General features: G+C 43.2%; 1 protein-coding gene and 1 long non-coding RNA gene across 2 annotated transcripts in view; one reads left to right on the forward strand and one right to left on the reverse strand.

Moving 5' to 3' along the window:
• SLC6A4 (solute carrier family 6 member 4) overlaps nt 1-21,106 on the forward strand; it is a 46,344-nt gene extending 25,238 nt beyond the window's left edge. Inside the window, exons 5-15 of the mRNA XM_047831965.1 lie at nt 1,106-1,325; nt 2,606-2,744; nt 3,300-3,434; nt 3,757-3,860; nt 5,378-5,505; nt 6,739-6,851; nt 7,583-7,714; nt 8,983-9,082; nt 10,739-10,839; nt 14,948-15,115; nt 18,850-21,106. Of these exons, the coding sequence (XP_047687921.1) occupies nt 1,106-1,325; nt 2,606-2,744; nt 3,300-3,434; nt 3,757-3,860; nt 5,378-5,505; nt 6,739-6,851; nt 7,583-7,714; nt 8,983-9,082; nt 10,739-10,839; nt 14,948-15,115; nt 18,850-18,924 (1,415 nt within the window). The 3' untranslated portion in view covers nt 18,925-21,106. The remainder of the gene's footprint in view (nt 1-1,105; nt 1,326-2,605; nt 2,745-3,299; nt 3,435-3,756; nt 3,861-5,377; nt 5,506-6,738; nt 6,852-7,582; nt 7,715-8,982; nt 9,083-10,738; nt 10,840-14,947; nt 15,116-18,849) is intronic.
• Nucleotides 11,567-17,094, reverse strand: LOC125151275 (uncharacterized). The gene is made up of 3 exons (XR_007146713.1): nt 15,822-17,094; nt 13,762-13,977; nt 11,567-12,095 (listed from the first exon to the last, which is right to left on the reverse strand). It is a non-coding gene; the product is annotated as an uncharacterized LOC125151275 (long non-coding RNA).
• Nucleotides 21,107-24,852: the final 3,746 nt, after the last annotated feature.

The following is a 24,852-nucleotide window of genomic DNA, read 5'->3' on the forward strand; positions in this document are numbered from 1 at the left end:
CTCTATGTGGAACCTGGTTGGGATTCTCTCTCTCACCCTCTCTCTCTGCCCCTCCCCTGCTCACGTGCACTCTCTCTCTCTCAAAATAAATAAATAAACTTTCAAAAATGTTATATAAAAAAAGTAAACCTGGGTGTCTGGTGGAGCATGTGACACTTGATCTCGGGGTCATGAGTTCCAGCCCCACATTGGTTGTAGAGATTACTAAAAAAAAATAAACTTAAAAAAATAATAAAAGTAAAGTAAACATTTTACTTATAAATAAATAAAAGTAAACTTATAAATAAACAAAAGTAAACCTAACAGACCTGTAAGTAAAGAGAATAAACTGATGGTTGCCAGAAGGAAAGGGGGTGGGGGGATGGGCCAAATGGGTGAAGGGGAGTGGGAGATACAGGCTTCCAGTTACGGAAAGAGTAAGTCACAGGGATAAAAGGCACAGCATAGGGAGTACAGGCAACGGTGCTGTAATCGCATTGTGTGGTGACAGGCAGCAGCTACACTTGTGCTGGGCACAGTATAACATACAGACTTGTCCAGTCATTCTGTTGTACATCTGAAACTAATGTAACATTGTGTGTCAACTACACTGAAATAAAAATATTTTTTCAGGCAAATGAAATAGAAAAAAAGTTTAAAGCATTAACAGCACACGCACCTAGTTTCTAAAATGTGCAGGGGCGCCTGGGTGGCGCAGTCGGTTAAGCGTCCGACTTCAGCCAGGTCACAATCTCGCGGTCCGTGAGTTCGAGCCCTGCATCGGGCTCTGGGCTGATGGCTCAGAGCCTGGAGCCTGTTTCTGATTCTGTGTCTCCCTCTCTCTCTGCCCCTCCCCCGTTCATGCTCTGTCTCTCTCTGTCCCAAAAATAAATAAACGTTGAAAAAATAAATAAATAAAATAAAATGTGTAATCTTGCAAAAAACATCTAAGGAATTTACCACATTGCCACCTTTCCTTTCCACTGCCTCCCAGTCTTGGGGAATGAAGTGAATGGCAGCCCCACCTTTCTCCCTCACCTGAGCTGCAGGGCCCTCTGGCGACCCGGGGCCATCTTTCACTATTGGGCTGTCCTTGAGACTTGGCCTCCCTTCCTGTCTCTCCCAGGGATCGGGTATGCCATCTGCATCATTGCCTTCTACATCGCTTCCTACTACAACACCATCATGGCCTGGGCACTCTACTACCTCATCTCCTCCTTCACGGACCAGCTGCCCTGGACCAGCTGCAAGAACTCTTGGAACACTGGCAACTGCACCAACTACTTCTCCGAGGACAATGTCACCTGGACGCTCCACTCAACATCCCCTGCAGAAGAATTTTACACGTAAGTGCATGTAAGTGAGGGGGTGGTCTGTTAGAAGCAGGCCACACCCCCGGGGGTTGGCCTCTTAGGAGGGAGGCAGGGGCCAGGGGCGCTTCACCTCTTTCCTGACAGATTTCTGAGGGATGAAGCTCTTAGGGCGGGGTGAGTAAATGTAAGTGAGAGAGTGGCAGGGTGGCCCTGGGCAGATTTGGAGCTGGGAGACTCTGCTTTGAGTGCTCCCTAATCTGGCCCTTTGTGATATCCCCCTCCTTTCTTTTTTTTTCTTTTTTTAAACGCTTTTTTAAATGTTTATTGATTTTTAAATGTTTATTTTGAAAGAGAGAGGGGGAGAGAGAGAGCAGGGGAGGGGCAGAGAGAGAGGGAGACAGAGAATCCCAAGCAGGCTCCACGCTATCAGCACAGAGTCTGACTCGGGGCTTGAACCAATGAGCCATGAGATCATGACCTGAGAGGAAACCAAGAGTTGGACACAAAACAGACTGAGCTACCCAGGCACCCCTATTTATTTATTTTGATAGAGAGAGAGAGAGAGAGAAAGAGAGAGAGAGAGAGAGAAAGTGAGCACAGGGGAGGGGCAGAGGGAGAGTGAGAGAGAGAGAGAATGCACACTCAGCACAGAGCCCGATGTGGGCTCCACTGTAAGATCATGACCTGAGCCGAAACCAAGAGTCAGACATATAACAGACTGAACCACCCAAGCAACCCTGCCCCCTCCTTCCTGATGTGCCAGGCCAGGCGGTCCCAATGTGCCCAGGGTGATTCCTTCATTCACATTACAAACTTACTCGCCTGTGTCAAAACCGCCCTTCCTCCTGGGCCCTGCTCTCATTCTGTTGTCATGGAATCAGAGCCTCCCATTGCTTCAGTAGTTTAAAACCATCCAGGGTTTCTGGTTTCATGTGTTCACTTCACAAGTGGAATCTATCCTTTGGAAGAAGATGCCTGGGGTGGGTAGTATTCTTTAATGCTGGAATTTCAGGCAGCTGCGGCCCAGGAGAGAGTAATTTTGGGGTGGAGAAGATGCTACCCACACATACAGATGCTGCCCCAGCCTGGAAGTCCGCCTTGGGAGCTGCGTGCTCTTCTAGGGTCTGCGGGCTGAATGTACTGCCCTGTCCGTCAGGACCCGCAGACCCAGCGCTTCCTGAAGCCTAGCGACTGCTTGGTCCTTGCAGCGCGGTGTCTGTTTCTTCTCTGGACTCCCCTGGAGGTGTCACAGATGGTATCCTCAGCTTACTGCTCAGGCCGTTTCATGGGCCTTTCTTTCTCGCTGTCTCCAGGCGCCACATCCTGCAGATCCATCGGTCTAAGGGACTTCAGGACCTGGGGGGCATCAGCTGGCAGCTCGCTCTCTGCATCATGCTGATCTTCACTGTGATCTACTTCAGCATCTGGAAAGGTGTCAAAACGTCTGGCAAGGTGAGGAGGACTCTGGCTGCTGACCCAGGCCTGCCCAGGGGCTCCAGAGGATTCAAACTCAGAACTCAGTAGCCTGGACAGCTATAGACAGAAGGACAATGTTTCCTTCAACACCAAACACAATTTATGAGGCTCAGTTTCTCTTTACCAGATATGTGTTAAAATTTCCATAAACGGGCCAATCCCAGGAACCATTATGTGATTTTTAAAAAATTCCTTTAACCCACTGGTAGTGTCACAATTATTAATAGTGACAATAATTTATTGAAAGCCCATGATGAGCCATGATCAGTGCTTTATGTACACTGGCTACTTTATCATCTTTTGCTAGGTGTTTTCCCATATGATGGCTGGGAAGTGGGTTTGTGGTAGTATTGGCAAGCTGTGAGTCAGATCCCTGACCGATTCTAAAGCCGCTGATATTTCTGCAATGCCACCCTGCCTTCTATAGTTACAGAAAAGAAGAGGTACATCTCCTTCCTTGGAGATTTTCGAGAATAAAAGATACAAACATCCACATGCTGACAACCTGTGTTTCTACCCCTTTCTTTACAGGTGGTGTGGGTGACAGCCACCTTCCCTTACATCATCCTTTCAGTTCTGCTGGTAAGAGGCGCCACCCTCCCCGGAGCCTGGAGGGGTATTCTCTTCTACTTGAAACCCAACTGGCAGAAACTCCTGGAGACAGGGGTAAGATCATGAGGAAAACGATGTGCCCCTGTCTGTCATTTTACTAACTGAAGCTAGTCCCCCCGAGTAGGGACAACTATTGAAATTTGGGTTCAGTGGCAAGTCTGCAGTCGTGCTTTAAGTCAGAAATAGAAGCATGAAAAGTAGAGTTGAGACCAGTAGATTGGTTTGTGCTTCAATGTTAGGAGGAGAAACCACATTTGTTGGCACTTGGTATGTGGTCATCCCTGGCATGAGCTTTGAGAGCTGGGTTTTCACTTTGCACGTAGCCACCTGGAAGGCCCGGGGCCCAGTCCTCACCCCCACCTCTGCTGCCTTCCAGGTGTGGGTGGATGCTGCCGCACAGATCTTCTTCTCTCTTGGTCCTGGCTTTGGGGTCTTACTGGCTTTCGCTAGCTACAACAAATTCAACAACAACTGTTACCAGTGAGTATCTGCCCCCCACCCCAAGTAAAGCCTGAAAGTGGGGTGAGCATAAGTCAGCTGGCCAGGAGGAAGGGGATCGAACTAATGGCCTCAAGCCTGGCTGGGCTCAGGTGTGTCACAGATCCCTGACCAGTTCCCTTGTGGCCAGAGCACCCCCTGGGGTCGAAGCCTCACCCAGACCATTCAGAGATTGAGAGGAGCCCCAGGCCGCTTCCGTTTTTTAAGTCTCTGTATATCAAAAAAAAAATAAAGAAATGCCAAAGCAGGTTTACAAAAATTGCAACATATATTAAATATTTAGATTTCACTTATTGATGTGTTGAACAACAGTTGTAATGTGATAATTTCCTTATGTACATATGCACAAAAGTATGATGATTGGACTATTTTGACCAATACAAAATGCCATAATTTTGGGGGCAAAATCAGAAATTTGGACGAAACAGTTAGTGTTGTACCAATTATGATTTCGGTATCACTCATCATCTTTATTTATTTTTTTTTTAATGTTTATTTACTTTGAGAGAGAGAGAGATGAGCAGGGGAGTAGAGTGAGAGGGAGAGAGAATCCCAAGCAGGCTCCATGCTGTCAGTGCAGAGCCCGACACAGGGCTCCATCTCCCACAAACTGTGAGATCATGACCTGAGCCAAAAACCAAGAGTCAGATGCTCAACTGACTGAGCCACCCAGGCGCCCCCACTCATCATCTTTAGAGTTAACTTTTTTTTTAATGTTCCACCACAGATGGCAGTGTCCAGCACTCACTCTAATTGTGCTTGTTCATAAGATAATTAATGAATTCTTTTATTCTTAAAAAGGAATTCACAAGTACCCTAAGCAGTGTGGCATTGCATCGGGACCCCTGCCTGAAGTTGTATGATGAGGTGTTCTTTTAAAAGTGTCAAGATATTGGGGCGCCTCAGTGGCATCTGACTTTGGCTCATGGTTTGTGAGTTTGAGCCCCAAGTCGGGCCCCAGCTCAGAGCCTGGAGCCTGCTCCGGATTCTGTCTCTGTCTCTCTCTGTCCCTCCCCCACTTGGGCTCTATGTCTCTCAAAAGCAAGTGTTAAAATTTTTTTTTTAATTTAAAAGTGTCAGGATATCTCTGTGACACTCTTGTAACCTCATTTGCACATAATTTCAAAAGTCTGAATCTGAGGGCTTCGCAAATGTGAGGCCAAGGCCCCCTCCTGGCCCCCACTCCAATCCAGGCCCTGTTTCCGAGCAATTCTTGTTTGAAATCAAAAGGTCTGTGTTATTCCCGTTCACAACAGCACCATCTCTTCAAACCAGTCCTGACCTGCTGCTCTACCACGCCGTGCATGGTGGTAATGGCAGCTTGTGCTTCGAGCCACCTTCCCGTCTGAGAGGCTGGGCCTGGGAGGAGCGGAGGGGACACCAGGATTGGCCTGAGGTCCCTGTGAACTCAGCCTGCTCGTCCTTGCCTTGGCTGGTGACAGATGCTCTTTAGACTCTCTGCTTGGTGAACTGAGGTTCATTTGGGTTTTCTGCTCCAGAGATGCCCTGGTGACCAGTGGGGTGAACTGCATGACGAGCTTCGTTTCCGGATTTGTCATCTTCACGGTGCTCGGGTATATGGCAGAGATGAGGAACGAAGAGGTGTCTGAGGTGGCTAAAGATGCAGGTGGGAATGTGGGTTCCATTTACGTCCCTTACTCTTCACTGAACTGCTTGGCTGCTCTGTGGATCTTTACAAATATCTAACTTTTAAATTATTTCTAAGTGTTCCTTTAAAATTTTTCCAAAGTTTTAGGGAAACTTATTGCCTTCCATGTGCTCCACCCTGGTGGGGATGGGGTAGCTCCCCTGGCACCCAGTTCTGGGGCCTTCAACACACATAGGCTTGAAATATGACCTAGATGAGGGCTTTTTAAACCAGTAGGTTTGGGTACAGTGATGGGTACAAGTCTAGTAAGCAAATGATCCTTAGAATTTCCCCTTGGAGAAAAATAAAATGTAGATGACAAGTCACTCTATTGTATTATGAGGCTTTCATGGAAAAGGAGTGACAGATATTGAAAAAGTGGCAATGGGATCTCGTGGATGGAATCCCAACATGCTCGCCAACATGCTTCTGTCTCTGGCCTGATGCATAGCTCTGATCATGCCTGTACCCCAAACTAAGGCACCCCTATCTAGCTTGTGAGAGGTTGAGGACAAGTCCCTCACACTATCAAAAGGGACTTTAAAATAGCAGGAGGCCTTTATTCCAAAGCTTCTATGACTCTTCTGAAATCAGTTTCACGTCTCCGACTGTTTTGGAGCTAAAGTGATCAGAGAGAGCTAAATGTTGTGAAATGTTAGAGATATCAGTCCTGGCCCTGAAAAAAGCTCTGAGTTGTTATATGGTGGAAACTTATTCTTGTGTGCAGTTTTGCTAGTCTTAGGGTCTTGGGTTTGTTTCCATTCCCCACATTAGTTGAGAGTTCACACTTTCCAAGATGGATACTATTCCCTGCCTGCCTCCCAGGATGTCAGCATGGGTTGGTGAGCTGGTGTGGCGTGTAAGGAAGTATTTGGTAGGTGTCCAAGCCTAATTCACATGTAAGGTCTTGTGACAAGAATTGTAATTGTTGGGGCGCCTGTGTGGCTCAGTCCGTTAAGTGTCCGCCTCTTGATCTTGGGTCATGATCTCGCAGTTTGTGAGTTCAAGCCCCACATCGGGCTCTGCACTGGTGGTTCAGAGCCTTCTTGAGATTCTGTCTCTCCTTCTCTCTGCTCCTTCCCCTCTCTCTCTTGAAATAAACAAAAAATAAAAAAAAAATTGTAATTGCTGGTATGGCTGAGTTTTCCCCTGAGACATCTTTGCAGAGCAGGTCCCAGGGACTACCTCCTCCTCTCTCCCTCTCTATCTCAGGCCCCAGCCTCCTCTTCATCACATATGCAGAAGCCATAGCCAACATGCCAGCGTCCACATTCTTTGCCATCATCTTCTTCCTGATGCTAATCACACTGGGCCTGGACAGCACTGTGAGTGGATGGAGAGGGAAACCTGGCTCTAAGGAGGAGGAAGAGGAACAGGAGGAGGGGAATGGGGAGTGGGAGGAAGGGGAGGGGGGAAGGGGAGCAGGAGGGAGGGGGAGCTGCACCTATCCCCCACCCCTCCCATCTTGGCCACCCCAGGCGGTCTTGGCTGCTCCCTCCCAGTGCTTTCTCAGCCCCTGTTCAGTCCTCACTGCTGGTGCTCACGGCCCTCTAAGTGTGTTAGAGGGTCATAATGGGCTAATGAGGGTAAGGTGTCTGCACAGGCCAGGGCTCAGCATATGTGACCTGTTATTACTGGGTACCGTCCCTTGACCAGATGGCAGTATTTAAGGTGAGAGCAAGGTCACTCTTTTGTCTCAGTGCCCTGCTGCCCCACATTCGGCTCAGCACCTTGTACTTATTAGGGTGGAATGAGTCTCAGCTTTGAGTTGGCCTTTCTGGTGCAACCAGCGTCTCGCCCAAGAGATGTCACATAAAGAAGTCCTGTCCAGGCCCTATATTTTCTTTCCTTGATGTCATTAGGGTTGGGTTCTAAATGAAATTGTGAAACAGGGTAATATATTTCCAGTGAGATCTGGTGTATGGTGGGGAACTGGTCATGACCAGCTTGACGGTCACTCCCTCCTGTTCACTGTCCTCGAAGGTGACAGACTTGTCCTCGAAGGTGACAGACTTGTCCTGAGCTTCCCCTGTGACTGCTTGTGTGTCCCTTTCAGTTTGCAGGCTTGGAGGGGGTGATCACAGCTGTGATAGACGAGTTTCCGCACATCTGGTCCGAGCGCCGAGAGTGGTTTGTGCTTGGTGTGGTCATTACCTGCTTCTTCGGATCTCTGGTCACCCTGACTTTTGTGAGTACCACAGCCCTCAGCTGTGAGCCAGCGTACCCTGGGGCAGTGGAACAGCACAAGAAACTATTCCTTTCCTTCCACCCCACATGGTGCCCTGGCTTTGGGGCTAAAGTAAGAGGGGTTGTCACTGCTGTTAAAATGTCACCAAGGATAAGAAGAAAAGTTGTTTCTGGCAGCATCTGTTTGTAGAATCTGTGCATGGTATCTGGAGGTCTTAGCATTTTACATTAGACCCAATTTAGATTTCAGGCTTGGCAGGGTATCTGGAGAAAAACTAAGATTTGTTCTTCCAGTCTTTAGGGCTGCTTTCATGGGATTATTGCCGTGATGTCCTCATATGCAGAATATCTGAAGGCTGGCATCTCATGTTTGTCATGTCACCCTGTCTCCTCCAGGGAATTTGCAGTGGTGAGGAAGTCAGACCCTCTCTCCTATGATTTTTTTTTCTTTTTTGTAGCTGAAGCACATACTGTAAAATGTAATCAGAGCCCACAGGCATCCTAGGCTTGTGTCCTCCCGACATAAGGCAGATTTTGAAGATCTGAATCTTCAAGCTATGACCCCAGTGGCTCTGGTAGCTTTGTCAGGGTGGTGGGGCCCTGAGGAGGATCCAAAGGATTTGTGAGTTAAGTTAGAAGGCAAAGCCATGGCCACTGTGTTCAGTGGGTCTGGTATTACAAACTCTCCCAGGTTCAGTCTTCAGGGACCAAGATTCTTTTTTTTTTAGATTTTTTAAAAATTTATTTTACTTAGAGAGAGAGAGTGAGTCCATGGGAGGGGCAGAGAGAGAGAGAGGAAGAGGGGGAGAATTCCATGTAGGCTCTGCACTGTCAGTGGCAGTGACCTCGGGCTCAAATTCATGAACCGTGAGATCATGACCTGAGCCAAAATCAAGAGTTGGTCACTTGCCACCCAGGCGCCCTGAGGGACGAGGATTCTTTAGGGTAGAGTACACAGTAGGTATTCAGTAAATTGAAGAAAGTTGAAAAAAAGATCCAGGGACTCTCTTGAGTTTGTCTCTTTAAACTTAGTGAGATAAAAAACAAGGAGAGAGTGCTCCATAGGACAGGAAGAGGCGTCTGATGGGATGAAATCTGGCCCATACAGTGAGGGTCAGTCCAAGAGGCAGGCTCTGGGATATTTATATTAGGTCCAAGGTGGGAATTTTCTAGAATTATCCTAAGTTAAGAAGCTGCTTTTGGCTTTAATCATAAAGAGAAGGTAGTGCCTCAGAGGGCCCGCACTCAGGATCATGATGTCGTTTCCAGGGAGGGGCGTACGTGGTAAAGCTGCTGGAGGAATATGCCACAGGCCCTGCAGTGCTCACCGTTGTACTTATAGAAGCAGTTGCTGTCTATTGGTTTTATGGTAAGATGCTTCCTTCCACACTCATGATCTACACCAGCCTGCAGCCACCAGAGTAGAGAAGGGCTGATTTCATTGAAGAAAATCAGGGCAGGGTACATCACCTCCCAGTGGGTCTGTAAAATAACCTCAGTGGAGTGCCTTCTTCAGAAACAGGTCACCATTTCCTCCACACTGATTCCCCTTACTCTTGAGAGGATGTTTTGGGTTTTTTTTTTTTCCTTCTGAGTTTAAATGTTCACCCAGTGGAGACAGGCTGAAGCAGTTCCATATAGCTCATCCATAGTGGACGCTTCAAATACTGATTGTGTCTAAGAATTGAACAATGGACTAGTGCATAGTGAGTGCATTTGTAGAGTATACAGTATCCGACTGTTTTGTAGAGTAGCCCCAAGTTTAAATTTTGCAAGCAAGAGCTCCCTGCAAAGCCCTGAGATAGAGTTCAGGAGATTATTTTCCAGAGAAGAGGCAAGAATGTTCCTGTTTGTATTATCTGCCTTGGTGAAATCCCCACTTCACCCCCTCTGATCCTGGGATGGATTCTGATAAGGGTGAAACTAGCAGGAGCACAGAGAGTGGGCTAACATGGGTTCTAAGAATCCATGGGTGGGGGTGGGGATAACCTAGGAGTTGACATGAAGGAAACCAGGTTCAGAAATACCACTCTTCATCTTTATAAAATTAAGAAATGATTATTTTATTCTGGAAATGTATTCTTTTCCCTCTAATTTCTATGGTAACAAAACAGCTTTGGCATGTTTGTTGTTACACATAATATGAAGAAGGGGAGGCCCCAAATTTCCAGCCCAGTTTTTAAACATGAGCCCAGTTTTTAAAACAGAAGCCCTCTCTACCTCCTCAGTGATTCAGAGTATGTGAATTGCAGTAGACCTGCCCCAGGTATTGCTGGTCTCTCAGGGAAGCAACTGCCTTGCCCCTCTTGATGTCTTACCAATACTCACTTTCACATACTTTTTATGGAAGAACCTTGATCTTGATCTGGCATAGGAGATGGGCAATACGTGGTTAAAATTTTCTCTTGGAAGTTTCCAACAAAGGGTTGAAGTCAGCCTCTGTCAAATGGGTTCACAATTCCTAGAAAATTTTTTTTTTTTTTTTTTTTTTTACCATTTATTCATTTTTTGAGAGACAGAGACAGAGCATGAGTGGGGGAGGGGCAGAGAGAAAGGGAGACACAAAAACTGAAGCAGGCCCCAGGCTCTGAACTGAGAGCACAGAGCCCGATGAGGGGCGGCTCAAACTCACAAACTGTGAGATCACGACCTGAGCCAAGGTCGGACATTTAACCAACTGAGCCACCCAGGCGCCCCTCCTAGAAAATTCTTTTCTACAGTAAAATCAAATATATGCTGAGACCTTAGAAAAGCAGTGTGGGTACCAAGCGGGGAGGCACCAGTGGGGGGGTTTTAGGTCCCCCCCAAATGTCCACCTATCCTCCCACTCCCACTCTGTGTAGAAAGTTGATTGCTATCAAATGCAGTTTTGTGACAAGTCCTCTGTCCCACTTTCAGACTAGATGGGTGCCCCTGAGCTCCTGGTGTGGAGAAATTCCAGAGTTGCTACTGTCTCTGAGAATCAAGGGACAGAACAGCCCATGTCCTCCCTCAGTCAATCTCTTTTTCTTTTGGGTGATTTTAGGCATCACTCAGTTCTGCAGTGATGTGAAAGAAATGCTTGGCTTCAGCCCTGGATGGTTTTGGAAGATCTGCTGGGTAGCCATCAGCCCTCTGTTTCTCCTGGTGAGTTGTCATTTCCCTCTCCTTCTGGCCCTGAAGAATGGCCCACTCAAACACTTATAAAAAGTAAATTTTATTGAAGTGTAACAGATACATGGAAAAGTGTGCCAATCTTAAATGTACATCTCATTGAAATTTTATAATGGAGCATACTTTTGTAGCCAAAACTGTGCTAACAAAAACACAACCAGCACTCTAGAAGCCCCTCTGATGCCCCCTCCCAGTCACTGTGCTCCCCACACTTCCCCGCCCCCTCTTCTGACTTCTAACACTGTAGAGGAGTCTGGGCTTCGGTCCCTGCTGCATGTATTATATCATTCCCCAACTCAGTGATAATGATAAATAACATTTATTGAACATTAAGTGCCAGGCCAGACTTTGTGCTAAACTTACACCCATTGCTCTATTAATCCTTACAAGCTATTCTACGAAGTAGTAGTAGTTCTAATGCTCCATTTTACATTTAAGGAAATTGAAGCCTTAAAGGGTCCCAAGTCACATGACAAGTAAGACCTGTTCAAGACCTGGGAAAGATTTACTGAGCTGCTCTTGAAGGTCCTGGGAGGGGTCCTTGTAATTTTGTATTCATTTTTTTTTCAATGTTTATGTATTTTTGAGAGAGAGAGAGAGAGAGAGACTGAATGCGAGTGGGGGAGGGACACAGAGAGAGGGAGACACAGAACCTGAAGCAGGCTCCAGGCCCTGAGCCATCAGCACAGAGCCTGATGTGGGGCTCAAACACACGAACCTGTGAGATCAGGACCTGAGCCGAAGTCAGACGCTTAACCCATTGAGCCACCCAGGTGGCTCATTTTCTTAAAAATACCCCTGCAAGTCCTCAAGCATGGACCTGAGTCAGAAGTAGAATACATTTATTGCTAAAGGACCTGGGTGAGAACATTCAGTTCCAAGGGTTACCTACTTGCCAGGATGCATTCAGCACTCACTCCTTCCTTATAGCACGTGCCTCTGCTTTTCCTCCTGGCATCCCTCTGAAGGAGGTAACTTGCTCAAAGGAGGATAAGCGCCCTGCTGACATCCCCAGTGTGCTCTGAGGTAGTGTGTGGTAAAGTGACTCTGTGCACATCAGCACAAATTACTCTCCAGTTCTTTCATTTATCCGTAACTTTATTTTGGAGGAAAATTTTAAAATCTTTTAGAGCCAAGAAAGTTTGTTGGACTGGTCCTTCCATCCAGCTCCAGCTTGTTAGGAGTGTCTGGGACATCTCTGCCTTTGGCATATAGCTGTTACTTCCTGTCTTTAAAAACAAAAACAAAACAAAAAACCATTTTGTATTCTCTTTTGACTTTCTCTGGGCAGTCCTTTGTTTGGTATTTTATACCCATACATCTGGACAGTAACTTATAAGATGAATGTTCATTCTTGCCTCTGCGATGCTGCCTGTGTGTCTCTCTACCCCAGAATCCCTTCCTGACTTCCATTCCCCTGGACGCTGAAATTTTCTAAAACCAAAGCCAACTATTGTCCCAGGCAGCAGATAATTCTCAGGGCCCAGCGGCTCTGGTATATTCCCCTAGATCTTGGCCTGGTAGTTCCTTATTACCTTATCAGCTCACTGGTGCTTTTTGGTAGATTAAAAACATATATATATATATATATATATATATATATATATATATATATTTTTTTTTTTTTTTTTTTAAAGTCAGAAGTTTCAGTTGTTTTCAGTGAGGGTGTTGGCATGAACCACCTAGCCTGCCATTACTAGAAGCATAAACTCTGACATAAGTGGATTATTAATTTATATTATTACCAATGCTTTTAGATAATCTACTTAAATCCTTTCATTTGTTTTTCAAAGCAATTGGAGACATTGCATTATTTCCTTGAGGGAAGAAGCCATGTCTGTTTGTTTGTTTACTTTAATATTTCCTACACAGTGAGGAGATGATGTCCAGAGCTGAGATTTGGGAGAGGAAAGTGAGGCACTCACCACAGGCATAAAATTCAGCAGGGGAGGTGCTGAAAAACTCAGTAATCAAGATAAAGACCATTTTAATGTAATATTTTCTAAAAAACCAAAATTAATGCAAAAAAAGTCTCCATTTGGGGTACCTGGATGATTCAGTCGGTTAAGCATCTGACTTCAGCTCAGGTCATGATCTCACGGTTTGTGAGTTTGAGCCCCGCGTTGGGCTCTGTGTTGACAGCTCAGAGTCTAGAACCTGCTTCAGATTCTGTGTCTCCCTCTCTCCCCGGCTCATGCTCTGTCTCTCTCCCTCTCATGAATAAACATTAAAAAAAAAAAAGTCCCTAATCAACAGATTCCATTTTAAATAAACACAAGATCTGACCCCGTGCTTGCATGTCTCACCTCACCCACCTTACCCTAATCTGGCCCTGTCAGATCTTGTCTAAACTATTGCACCATAGTATTATTTCTTGATTGCTAAAATTTACTTGCATGTTGTACCCAAGGTGAGTGCCTCACATGTTCCACCCTAGTCCTGGCTCTGGGTTCTTAGTACTTTTAATTTCTCTGAACCTCTGGTCGTCTAACAGACTGGGTGAATACTTGGTGTACAGTCAGTGAGTTTCTGTGCCCAGCAAAACCCCTGCACAGATCTGTGTTCAGGCACATCACTCATAATTCCTGTGATGTTTGCTTTACTCACTTCCTCTAAAGGCAAGTGCTCCAGTGCCCAATTAAGAGGAGGCAAATCTGTCTTCCACTTCTGGGTTTACTTAACAGAGCCCTTGCCCTGGGCTTTTTAAGGCTGCTTTCAGTAAACAATGAGTAGCTTACTAAAAATATTCTTTTTCACTGAGGCCAAGTTACAAAAAGAGAAAATATTATATATGAGCAAGGAGAGAGGGCCCTGCAAAGTCGTGTCTGGAGCAACACTTACTGGCTCTGCCCCAAGAGCTTGAGGCCCCTCTGAACTGTGCTGGATTTCACACACCTGACATCAAGATGAGATCAGGGCTCCTAACTGCATCCAATCTATCGTTCCATGTTCCAAAACTGGCTTCCTTAGTAGCTGGGTCTGGGGTGAGGAGAGTAAGTCCAGAGAAAGGTTTGCAATTGGCCAGCCTCCTGTTTTGAAAGCTTCCTCCTGGACTTAGGACAACACTGTTGGAAAGATGGATATGTGTTTAACAGCTTCCCATTTTATTACCTGCAGACAAAGAAAAAAAGATACAAATAGATGTTTAACCACACAAATAATTTACATTGCTGTCTTCTTTATGACTATGAAGTAATAAAATAAAATTAAATCAAGAGCAGTAATGATTTCGGGCCAGTGGTTACTGGGCAAAAACTGGTATTTACGCTCTCTCTGGAAACCAAACTGAAATAAGAAAACTTATAAACGGAGTGTTGGGAACACACTGTAGAATTTTTCTTGGGAGAAATTTTCACTGAGTTTTCAAGTAAAAAGTATATTAAGCTACTTTTTCCTTCCATTATTCCTTTTGTGATGAGGGCCTGGGGCAGGTGGGCACCCACTGTTCAGATGCCTCAAGCCATCCTTGTTGAAACCCCAGGCTGAGGTGCTGAATGCAGAAAGCAGAGAGCTCAAGAAAAGGGAAAAGTAGGAACATGTACCCCGGAGCCCAAGTCCTCTACAGGACTTGAGAACCTTAGTATCTCTCCTGGACAAAGCTAACTTCCATCTGATCAAAAATAATCACAGCTGAGAAATGAAGGAGGAAAAGAGAATAAAGCAGAGAAGTATGAAGCCTTAGGACTGGCAGGAGCCGTGGAGAGGTCATCCAGTTTAGTCTTCACTATCTGGGAGGACAGGCCCCAAACCGCTCTTAGTAGATGCTGGTCTCTTCCCCTTTGCCCTGAAGGGGTTGCTGTAATTCCCCCAGAAACAACTTTCTGAGGCTTGGTGTCCCTGCTCTAAGGGTTAAGGTGAGGGGTGGAAAGGAAAATCAATAGAAGCACCTGTTTTATTGTTGCTGCTTGGGCACAGAAATTTGTGGATCCCATGTGTCAGAGCTCAGTCCAGGATAGATCACATCTGGGGAATTTCCCAAGAGGATCTCAGCCTTAGCGTTTGGTGTTCATGGTATCAGAACTGTCCCTGTCTGCACGGATATTGTTAAGATTTTGAATGTTTTTTGGTATTTCTGTTTTAGTTCATCATTTGCAGTTTTTTGATGAGCCCACCACAGCTACGACTTTTCCAATATAATTATCCTCAGTGGAGTATCATCCTGGGTTACTGCATAGGAACCTCGTCTTTTATCTGCATCCCCACATATATAACGTATCGGCTGATCATCACTCCAGGGACATTTAAAGAGGTAGGTGCTGGGGCGCCTGGGTGGCGCAGTCAGTTAAGCGTCCGACTTCAGCCAGGTCACGATCTTGCGGTCCGAGAGTTCGAGCCCCGTGTCAGGCTCTGGGCTGGTGGCTCAGAGCCTGGAGCCTGTTTCCGATGCTGTGTCTCCCTCTCTCTCTGCCCCTCCCCCGTTCATGTTCTGTCACTCTCTGTCACAAAAATAAATAAACGTTGAAAAAAAAAAATTAAAAAAAAAAAAAAAGAGGTAGGTGCTAGTGTGTGTGTTCAGAGTAGTTAAATCGTTTTGGGAGAAAAGGGTCTTCTTGTTATGCTCTGTTCGAAAGAGATGAGTCCACCACATGAAGCTCACCTACACCATGGTGTAGACCTGTGACGGCTGCCTCTGTCACCTTAAAAGGCATCCCCATAAGCCTCAGATACAGTGGCAAAAGAGTGAGCTGGTTATTTGCATGTGCCACAGCACACAGCTTGAGGTGTGTATAGCACTCTATACTCATCAGATAACTCCTCTGCCTTCTGCTTGCCATTGGGCATGGACATCAGATCTGTCATGTCTGAAGCAGTATGTGAATTTTAAGTCGAGATGATGGTGGAAAATGTCCATGGCCATTTTTCTAACAGCAGTATGACGAGTGCTATTTTGAAAATCATCACTAAATAAGGATGTAGTAGTTTTAGCTTAAGGCATTAGAGTAAAAACAACTTACCATTATAGTAATATTAATACAGTAATGAATAATGTGCTCTAAAATTTTAGGGACACCTGGGAGGCTCAGTTGGTAGAGCATCTGACTCTTGATCTCAGGGATGTGACTTGATCTCAGGGTTGTGAGTTCAAGCCCCACGTAGGGGTGGAGCCTACTTAAAAAAAAAGATAAAATTAATTTTAATCATAGAACCTTACAGTTTGTATAAGATTGTATATTTTTCAAAGCGTCTTCATGTATATTATCTCATTATGCTACCAAAATACCTTGGTCCATAACATTCTACCTATAAGGGAGGGAGGCCTCATTTGCAATTTTGGTATAGTTAAGAAAAAAAAAAGACTAAGAGAAAGGTAAATTTCTTAACTCTTTAGGGCCCTAGGCAGATCAAAAGTTGGACTTTTATGTGGAAAGTCTACCACCTGTTCACCTGGAATTTGGAGGATAGCATATGCACCTGCATCCTGGAAGTCTCAAGTTTGGAGTCATTCAACTAGATTAGGTCATTGTTGTAAAAACCTCCAGTAAACTACACAAAGATCCTGGGAAGATGTCCCCTAATAAGTAAGCATTCATGAAGACGTCAATAGTGATCCGTTTTCTTAGATTATCATCTTGTAAAAGGCCAGGGCCTGGCAAGTTTTGAGAGCAATGGTAGTCCAGCAACTAGAATGCTGCCAAAATATGGCAAAAAGCGGACCTGGCATTTTGGGATATCAGCAACCAGAAGGGCAGCAGAATGGGTGGCTAGGGACTAGAATACAAAAGCCAAAATTCTACTTTACAATGCTGTTCATTCCACCATTCTACCAAACACCTTAGTATACACCATACACCTTCTCTCCCTGCACAACATAGCTCCACTTAAGGGTAGTTAGAATTATTGGGGCACCTGGATGGCTCAGTTCGTTAAACAACAGACTTCAATCTCAGCTCAGGTCATGATCTCACTGTTTGTGAGTTCGAGCCCCGTGTTGGGTTCTGTGCTGACAGTGCAGAGCCTGCTTGGGATTCTTTCCCTCCCTCTCTCTCTACCCGACTTGCACTCTCTCTCTCACAATAATTAAAAAAATTTTTTAAAGAGTAGTTAGAATTATCTGTGTCCAGTTCCAAATTACCAAGACATAATTCTGTTTAATCAGTTATGATTTACATACTCGTTTATGGGGAAGGATGGTTTGTGAAACTTCACTTTCTATGGCTTGACACGTCCTGGTAGCTGATGAGGACTGGAGCAACTCCTTTTTAAGGGGATTTCTAGTGCGAGATTTCAGTGCTTGAATGGTAAGGTCATTAGAAACACAAAGTACATAATTTTATTAATTTCATTAATGGTGCGGCTAGAACTGTTTGGATTCTATAGGCCCTGCTCCTTAAAGAACTCCCAGAACCAGGAAATAAAAAGATTGAATGGGGGCGGGGGGTGCCTGGTTGGCTCAGTCATTTAGGTGCCCCACTCTTGATTTGGGCTCAGGTCATGATCCCATGGTCCTGAGATGGAGCCCCTTGCTCCCCACCCCTATCGGGCTCCATGTGGAGCCTTCTTGAGATTCTTTCTCTCTCCTGCTGCCCCTCACCTGCTTGTGTGCATTCTCTCTCTCTCTCTCTCTCTCTCTCAATAAATAAATAAGAATAAAAAAGATTGAAGGACTGAAACTAATGTAACATTGTGTATCAACTATACTCAAAAAAGAAAAAAAGATCAGAGGGGACTACATTCTTTTTCAACCCAAAATCTAAAGGACGAGAAGCAGAGCTTCACCTAAAATCCATAAATCAAAAACTACTTTCAGATCCAATTTTGCCCACTTCCTATACATACAGACTTTTGGCCATCAAAAATTTTACTAAGCCACTCAGTAAAGATTTTTCTAAGCCTCTGAAGTGGTGCTGTTTTTCCTTCTTCACAACCCTGAGCTGCTTCATGTCACCTTGATGCTAAGTTTTAAAAGGTGGGCTGTATATTTCATACCCAAGCCCAAACATATTTTAGATCTGTCTTAAAGCTTCTGTGTACTTCAGCTGTTTCTAAGCTAAAGACTCTCAACCTTTTCCCCATAGTGAGTTCTATGTCAACATGAGTTTGCTTTAGGAGTAATGACTTAAATGGTCACATCTTTTTCAACTTAGTTATGATAATTTTTACCCTTGTATGAATTAACCAGTACTCCTTCACAGGTAGATTCATTAAATCAGTAACAGCCCAGCCATTACAGTGACTGCTGGCACTGTGCACCATGCCTGGGGTGTATATGCCGGGCACAAGGAGCCTGGCTGAGGGGTGGGGGAGCTGGGGGACAGAGGCCAGCACTCACTCTGCTCCCCAGGCCCTGTGTGGCCACAGCAGGCCTCCTTTGTCCAGAGAAAAAGATGCCCTTACCCAGGCTATCAAAAGCATGTTATAGGCCAGTGGAGGGTTCTATTGAAAGCTCATTATTTTCTCCCATTAGTGTTACAGTGATATTCTTAGTTTACAGACGGTTATAGTTCCTGAATATGTCATTTTTTAAAGTTTTATGTATGTATGTATGTAATCTCTATACCCAACATGGGTCTCAAACTTAAGATTCCAAGACCAAGAGTTGCATGCTTTCCGACTAAGTCAGCCAGTTGCTCCCTGAATGTATCATTTTTATCTATATTTGAGAGCAAATTGGGAATACCTTTGTTTAAAAAAAAATTTAATGTTTATTTATTTTGAAGAGAGAGAAAGTGGGAGAGGGGCAGAAAGGGTGAGACAGAATCTCAAGTAGGCTCCACACTGTCAGGTGCAGAGCCCAACATGGGACTCAACTCATGAACCATGAGATCATGACCTGAGCTGATATCAAGAGTTAGACACTTAACCAACTGAGCCACCCAGGCGCCCTGGGAATTTCTTTCTTAAGGAAAGTCAATTAGACTATTCCAACTTACTATTAAATGCCATTAACATGCTATTTAAATGTTTCAATACTAAGGTTGAAATATTTTTGCAATACTGTTAAATTATAAGAATGTTTATAACATCATATTTTCTTCTCAACAGCGTATCATTAAAGGTATCACTCCTGAAACACCAACAGAAATTCCCTATGGGGACGTCCACTTGAACGCCATATAAAACACTTCAATGAGAGGAAAATGGCTTCCCAACAACCTCTCCTCTGGTTCTGACTAGTCATGCCTCGCCTTCTCCCCTCTGAGTCAGAGTTTCCAGCTAAGCCTGACAATGGAAGGGCCTTCTTCATGGAGAGACAGTCCCAAAGACTATGGTGCCCAGACTGTAATGGCCTCCAGCTACTTCTTTCTGTGAAATCTCCCCGACATATTACATTAGCTCTGTGACACAGCTGAACTGGACTATTTTGGATGTGCGAGGGTGTGTATGGAGGTGATGAAAACCACCATCTAGTCAGTTAGGATTAGGTTTAGAATCAAGTTTGTAAAAGTCTCATGTATCATTTCTTGTTATTATCATTGGTATCTGACATCCATTTGCTTCTAAAGGTTTCACTGTCATGAATGCATAAACCACGTAGGAGAAAACAGGGATGCTGTTTTGCTAGCCATATATTTTTTGAATAGCATAGAATTCTGTAGCTGGAATCTACTAGAACCCTTTAACCTGTGTGCTGCTGTGGAGTCAGGAGAGGAAGATGTAGAAACTAAACTGAAAAATAATGTATACATGTGAGCATGTGTGTCTGTGTATACTGTTGTTTCAGTGTATCCTTATCTCTATTCCAATACTTTGGGCCCATTCCAAACTATATGAATTTCCTTTAATTTTTCTTACATTAACAAATTCCACCTACTCAAATGTGTATGTATGTTATTATAAGGGTATAACTGCTACACATGTTCTGTCACCTTCTCCTTTTCCTATGACACTACTGTAGCCACACACCTTCCTTTATGGGTCAGTGTTCAGCGTTTGCTGCACTTCATTGCCATCTTCCTGTCTCTGCCAGCTAAACATTCAGGATAACATTCCACAGGCAAATCTGGCCTATTTCATCAGTGACTGTGGCTTGGCCGTGAACTGCTTTGAAGATGGATGCTGACAAATGCATCTTCAGTGCTCAGTTAACTATCTGGTTTAAGCTCTGTTTCAAATGACTGGGTTACTTTGCTCTGTGAAGAGGATAAGTCCAATTCTTGCTTATAGGATATATAGGTCTGGCACCCTGACTATAACCAAGGTCATCCTTAGTCCAGAAGTAATTGGAGACTTTGGGTTAGCCTTAAATGGAACTCCCCCAACCCTTCCTGGTGACAATCAGGACTGTGAGTCCTCCAGATAATTTCCCAAGATTGAGTCTAAACTAAGGCTGATTGGAAAAGGGTCAGTTAAATGAGTAGCTTTTCATTTCACATAAAGCCTTTAATACATATCAAGTGAACTTGACCTTTTGTGGCTTGTGACTCTCAGATGTGTAAGTAAAGAAGCAAATTCACCTTGTATAAGATTTCCTCATCAAAACCTTAAAGGGAATAAAGCCTAGTCAACGATAAAAGGACTCACTCATCTAGCCCCATATCACTTCACTCCTCTATATAAATCAAATTTGATTCTAACCTTATAGAAAGAAGACCCATATAGCAGAGGCCTGGTTTTATCCAATTATAGATCTTCCTCTCTTGGCTTCCTTTCCCCAACAATCTCTGCCCCAGCCATCTTCCTGTGTTCCCCCTACATCCTTCTATTTCTGATTCTTTGCCTTTCTCAGCGGGATATTTTCCTTATAGATGTGAGCTGCTGAGAAGTTTCCCGAAATATTAGAGGAAAAGAGAAGAGGGATTAAAAAATGTCCCTCACTGACCTACCTTCATTATCTTCACTCTTTCCTTCCTTCATGCTACCGTATTTCCATTTTCTTTGCTTTCTTTCAAGCTGAAAGGAGAGGGATTGTATAAGTGGCAGCGTATTCAGTGGTAAATGGCTTTGCAAATTTTAAGAACTACTTTATAAAGATATGCAGATATGGATTCTTTCCATCCCACACACACTTATACATGCTTCAAAAATATTATTTTTTAAAAAGCACTTTTTCAAACAGAATTAGAGTTGGCCAAGCTAAGTATTGAGGGAATTATATAGGCATTTTGAAATGTTGTCAGACTTCACTGGACTTAAAAAAAAACAAACAAACAAAACTCTGTTCTGCATAGTTTGCATTTCCTGATCCCTATTTATCAGCACTACTATGGATTTTTTTTAAAGGAAAACGTAGAAGTAGGGAGATGGACTTTAAAACAATCTTTTAAAGATCTTTTACATTTAATGTAGTATTTACATAAAAGTAAAAATAAAAATGGAATTGAATTGTAAAGTTAAGTACTGATGTTAATTTTTTTTTTTTTTTGCTGTGATTTTATTAAGAAATACCCAAGAAATAGGCAAGACACAAGACAAAGGCATGGAGGCAATTCAACTGATTAAAGTTGTTTCCTATATTGATAAGTAATGAAGCCAAAGAATTCATCACTCTTCCAGAAAACTTAACAACCCATTTAAAATTTGTTCCATTTGTTGTGCAGACTGCATATGACTTTTAACCTAAATTTATTGCCCTGGCTGCCCCATCTGGAGATGGATGCAAGAACCTGACAAGCACAAAGTCTATATAATAGCTCCAAAATCGTGAAAATCGAATCAAATAATGAAATCTCAAAATAAGGCAAAAGAAGTTCTTTGGTGAGATGAATCACTCCTCGCCATCCTTTTTACTAGGCTTGTTAATTTGATGACACTAATCTCAAAATTTAAGCTTAAATATGAATTTCCATTTAACTTATCCACCCCACCCCCCAAGCCTTAAAAGGGAGATTATTCTCCTAGAATTAGGATCATATTCTCCCTGTTAAGTAGGAAAGAGTGACCTGATATGTTCTACTTGTTGTATAATTGATTTGGGGTTCACTGTCAAAGCAAAGCTTAAAACTATGGAATGCAATGGCTTCACTGTGGTGTTCTTACACATATCTTAGTGCTTAGCTACAAAATCATACAATTGAAGCCTGGTTCCTTAGCAAGTCTCTTTACTCATAAATCAACAACTGATGCTTAAGACACCAGAATTGTTCAGAATGGTTGTCTTCATTAAACAACAGTAACCAGAGGACATTTTCCACCATCCCTTTTTTCCTTTTTCTTTTTTTTTTTTTTTTTTTGGTTAGGGAAGGGTGGGGAAGAGAAGCAGTAGTTTCCTCAGAGAGACTATGTTGCAACCTGTTATCCCATAAGTAATGCAATAAAAGCAAAATAGTCTTATGCTAAGTGGGAAGAGATATATAGTTTAAAGTCATCATGGAACTCACACGAGGTGAGGGGCACCTGAGTGGCTCAGGCAGCTAAACATCTGACTTCAGCTCAGGTCATGATCTCATGGTTCGTGAGTTCGAGCCCTGCATGGGGCTCTCTGCTGTCAGCGCAAAACTCCCTTCAGATCCTTGGTCTCCCTCTCTCTCTGCCTCTCTCCTGTGCATGTGCACAATCTCTTCAATAATAAACATTAAAAAAAATAAAACACAAGGTGAGTTACACAAAAGGCTCTTAACTAAAAAGTTGAGCTTATAAAGTGCTTATTTGAGAAGGATGCTAGCAAATGAAATTTATAAATCCAAGTGTGGGAAAAAGAAACATTACAACAGAGAATATCCCTAAACTGTAGAAAGCTGTTCTGGTTCATATGAAATATTTTAGTTTTTGACTTTTTTTTCCCAGTATCAGAGATAAGTAAATGATCTTTATTAAAATTTGTCATGATTAGTTCCATGGATGGAGTATTTCAAATCTCTTAACTTTTTCTTTTCTTACTTTCCCTTCATTGCTTACCTTTCTCTAAATTTTAATGACAACAATATTTTAAGGTTTAGGTAACCACAGTACAGGCAGAGCAAACCTGGTGATCTACCTAATTTCTCTGCTATTTTTGGGCTCTGGAAATTTCTTTTTTTATTAAATTTTTAAAAATGTTTTATTTATTCTTGAGAGACAGAGTATGAGCAGGGGAGAGGCAGAGAGAGAGGGAGACAGAATCCAAAGCAGCCTCCAGGCTCCGAGCCATCAGCACAGAGCCCCGATGCAGGGGTCAGCCTCACAAACTGTGAGATCATGACCTGAGCCAAAGTTGGACACTTAACCGATTGAGCCACCCAGGTGCCCCGGGTCTGGAAGTTTCTAAATGAAGGTGAGGTTATTTCCTCTGCTAGAATGAAACAATACTCCTCTCAGTTGTTTTAGTGGGCATTTACCACAATGGAAAAGATAAACGTTTTAGGATGGAATCTTAAATATTGTCTCTCCTTTGGATTCATATAACTGGGATCTACTTAGTATTTCTAAATTAGGTGTTTCAAAACAACTCACCTTTTCAAGAGAAGACTTTAAAAAACAATAATTCACAATATATTTCAGTTGGAATTTCAGATGGTGTTTCTCTTACCTACACATCACAATATCCATGCCAAATTACTCTAACACCAGTGCAAGTTCGTCTTTAGTGTTTTGTTTTGTTTTGTTTTGTTTTGTTTCACGCCATCACAATAGATTGTCTTCACTGGCCAACTCCAATTTGGAAACTCTGTATTTGTTTGAATACCTCATCAGAAAAAAGTTTTAATGTCTGCTAAATCTTATCATTTATGGGAAAGAATAGATTATAGCAGTCCTTCAATTCTAAAATTGAAGACTCCAATTATAGTAATTTATTTCTAAGAGTTAGTAACCAGTGACAGCCCAAACAACAAATATTTGGGGAGGAAAAGTTATCTCACCTTTATGCTAAAATACCTAAAATACTATAAGCAAATAACAGCATTTCTGGGTTTTTTTTTTTCTTTTGTAAAAAAATGTCATTTTGGGAGTGCCTATCTGGGTCAGTCAGTAGAGCATGAGACTCTTGATCTCAGGGTTGTGAGTTTGAGTCCCACGGTATGTGTAGAGATTACTTAAAAATAAAATCATTTTTTAAATGTTTTTTTTTTTTTTTTTTTTTTTTCTGAGAGAGAGAGAGACTGCACATTGGGGAGGGGCAGAAAGGAGGACAGAGAATCCAAAGCGGGCCCTGTGCTGCTGACAGCAGAGAGCCCGATGCGGTGGCTCAAACTCACGAACCATGAGATCATGACCTGAGCCAAAGCTGGACATCTGACTGAGCCACCCAGATACCCCAAGAATAAAATCTTTAAAAGAAAAAAAGTATTTGAAAAAGAAACATTATTCTTATTCAAACTCTAATCTACAGGTACACCTTATTTTAAGAAAAGCTGATATATGGAAAATGCATATTTTAAAAGATAAAATTAGGGACTTAAGAATTTAGTTATTTCTCCAATGTTATTTAAAATATGATTTGATTATTGCTTCTCGGCCTTTGGCTAAGATCAAGTGTAAATATGATTTAATTCACAAACAAAATTTCAGGATACTTTGTGTGTTGGACATATCAGCGAGGTGTTTCAAATTCTAGATTATGGTTGAGTTATATACAAATGGTATTTCTTCCCCCTCATCTTTACTTCACCTCCCACATTACCTACAGCAAAAATTAAGCAAATTTTGGAGCACCTGGGTGGCTCAGTCAGTTAAGTATGTGATTCTTGATTTCAGCTCAGGTCATGATCTCAGTTTGTGAGATCGAGCCCCACATTGGACTCTGCACTGACAGCACAGAGGTTGCTTGGGATCCTCTCTCTCTGCCCCTTCCCTGCTCACTCACTGCCTTTCTCTCTCTCAAAGATAAATAAATAAATATTACAATTAAGTAAATTTCTTCCTCACTTCTGTCAACAGTGGTAATATGAAATTTCTCACTGTTCTTTTTTACATGAAACATAATTATTTTAAAACTTTAGTGGCAGAACTATTTTTTTTAAGTTTTATTTAAGTAATCTCTATACCCAATGTAGGGCTCAAACTCACAACCCCGAGATCAAGTCACATGCTCTTCCAATTGAGCCAGCCAGGAACCCCAGAACTAAACTACATTTTATTTGTATAAAAGTAGTCTCCTCTTAAAGATTCATAGCATGCCCCTGTATTCAT

The sequence above is a fragment of the Prionailurus viverrinus genome, chromosome E1 (genome assembly GCF_022837055.1).
Source record: "Prionailurus viverrinus isolate Anna chromosome E1, UM_Priviv_1.0, whole genome shotgun sequence".
In the NCBI taxonomy this organism is placed as follows: Eukaryota; Metazoa; Chordata; class Mammalia; order Carnivora; family Felidae; genus Prionailurus; species Prionailurus viverrinus.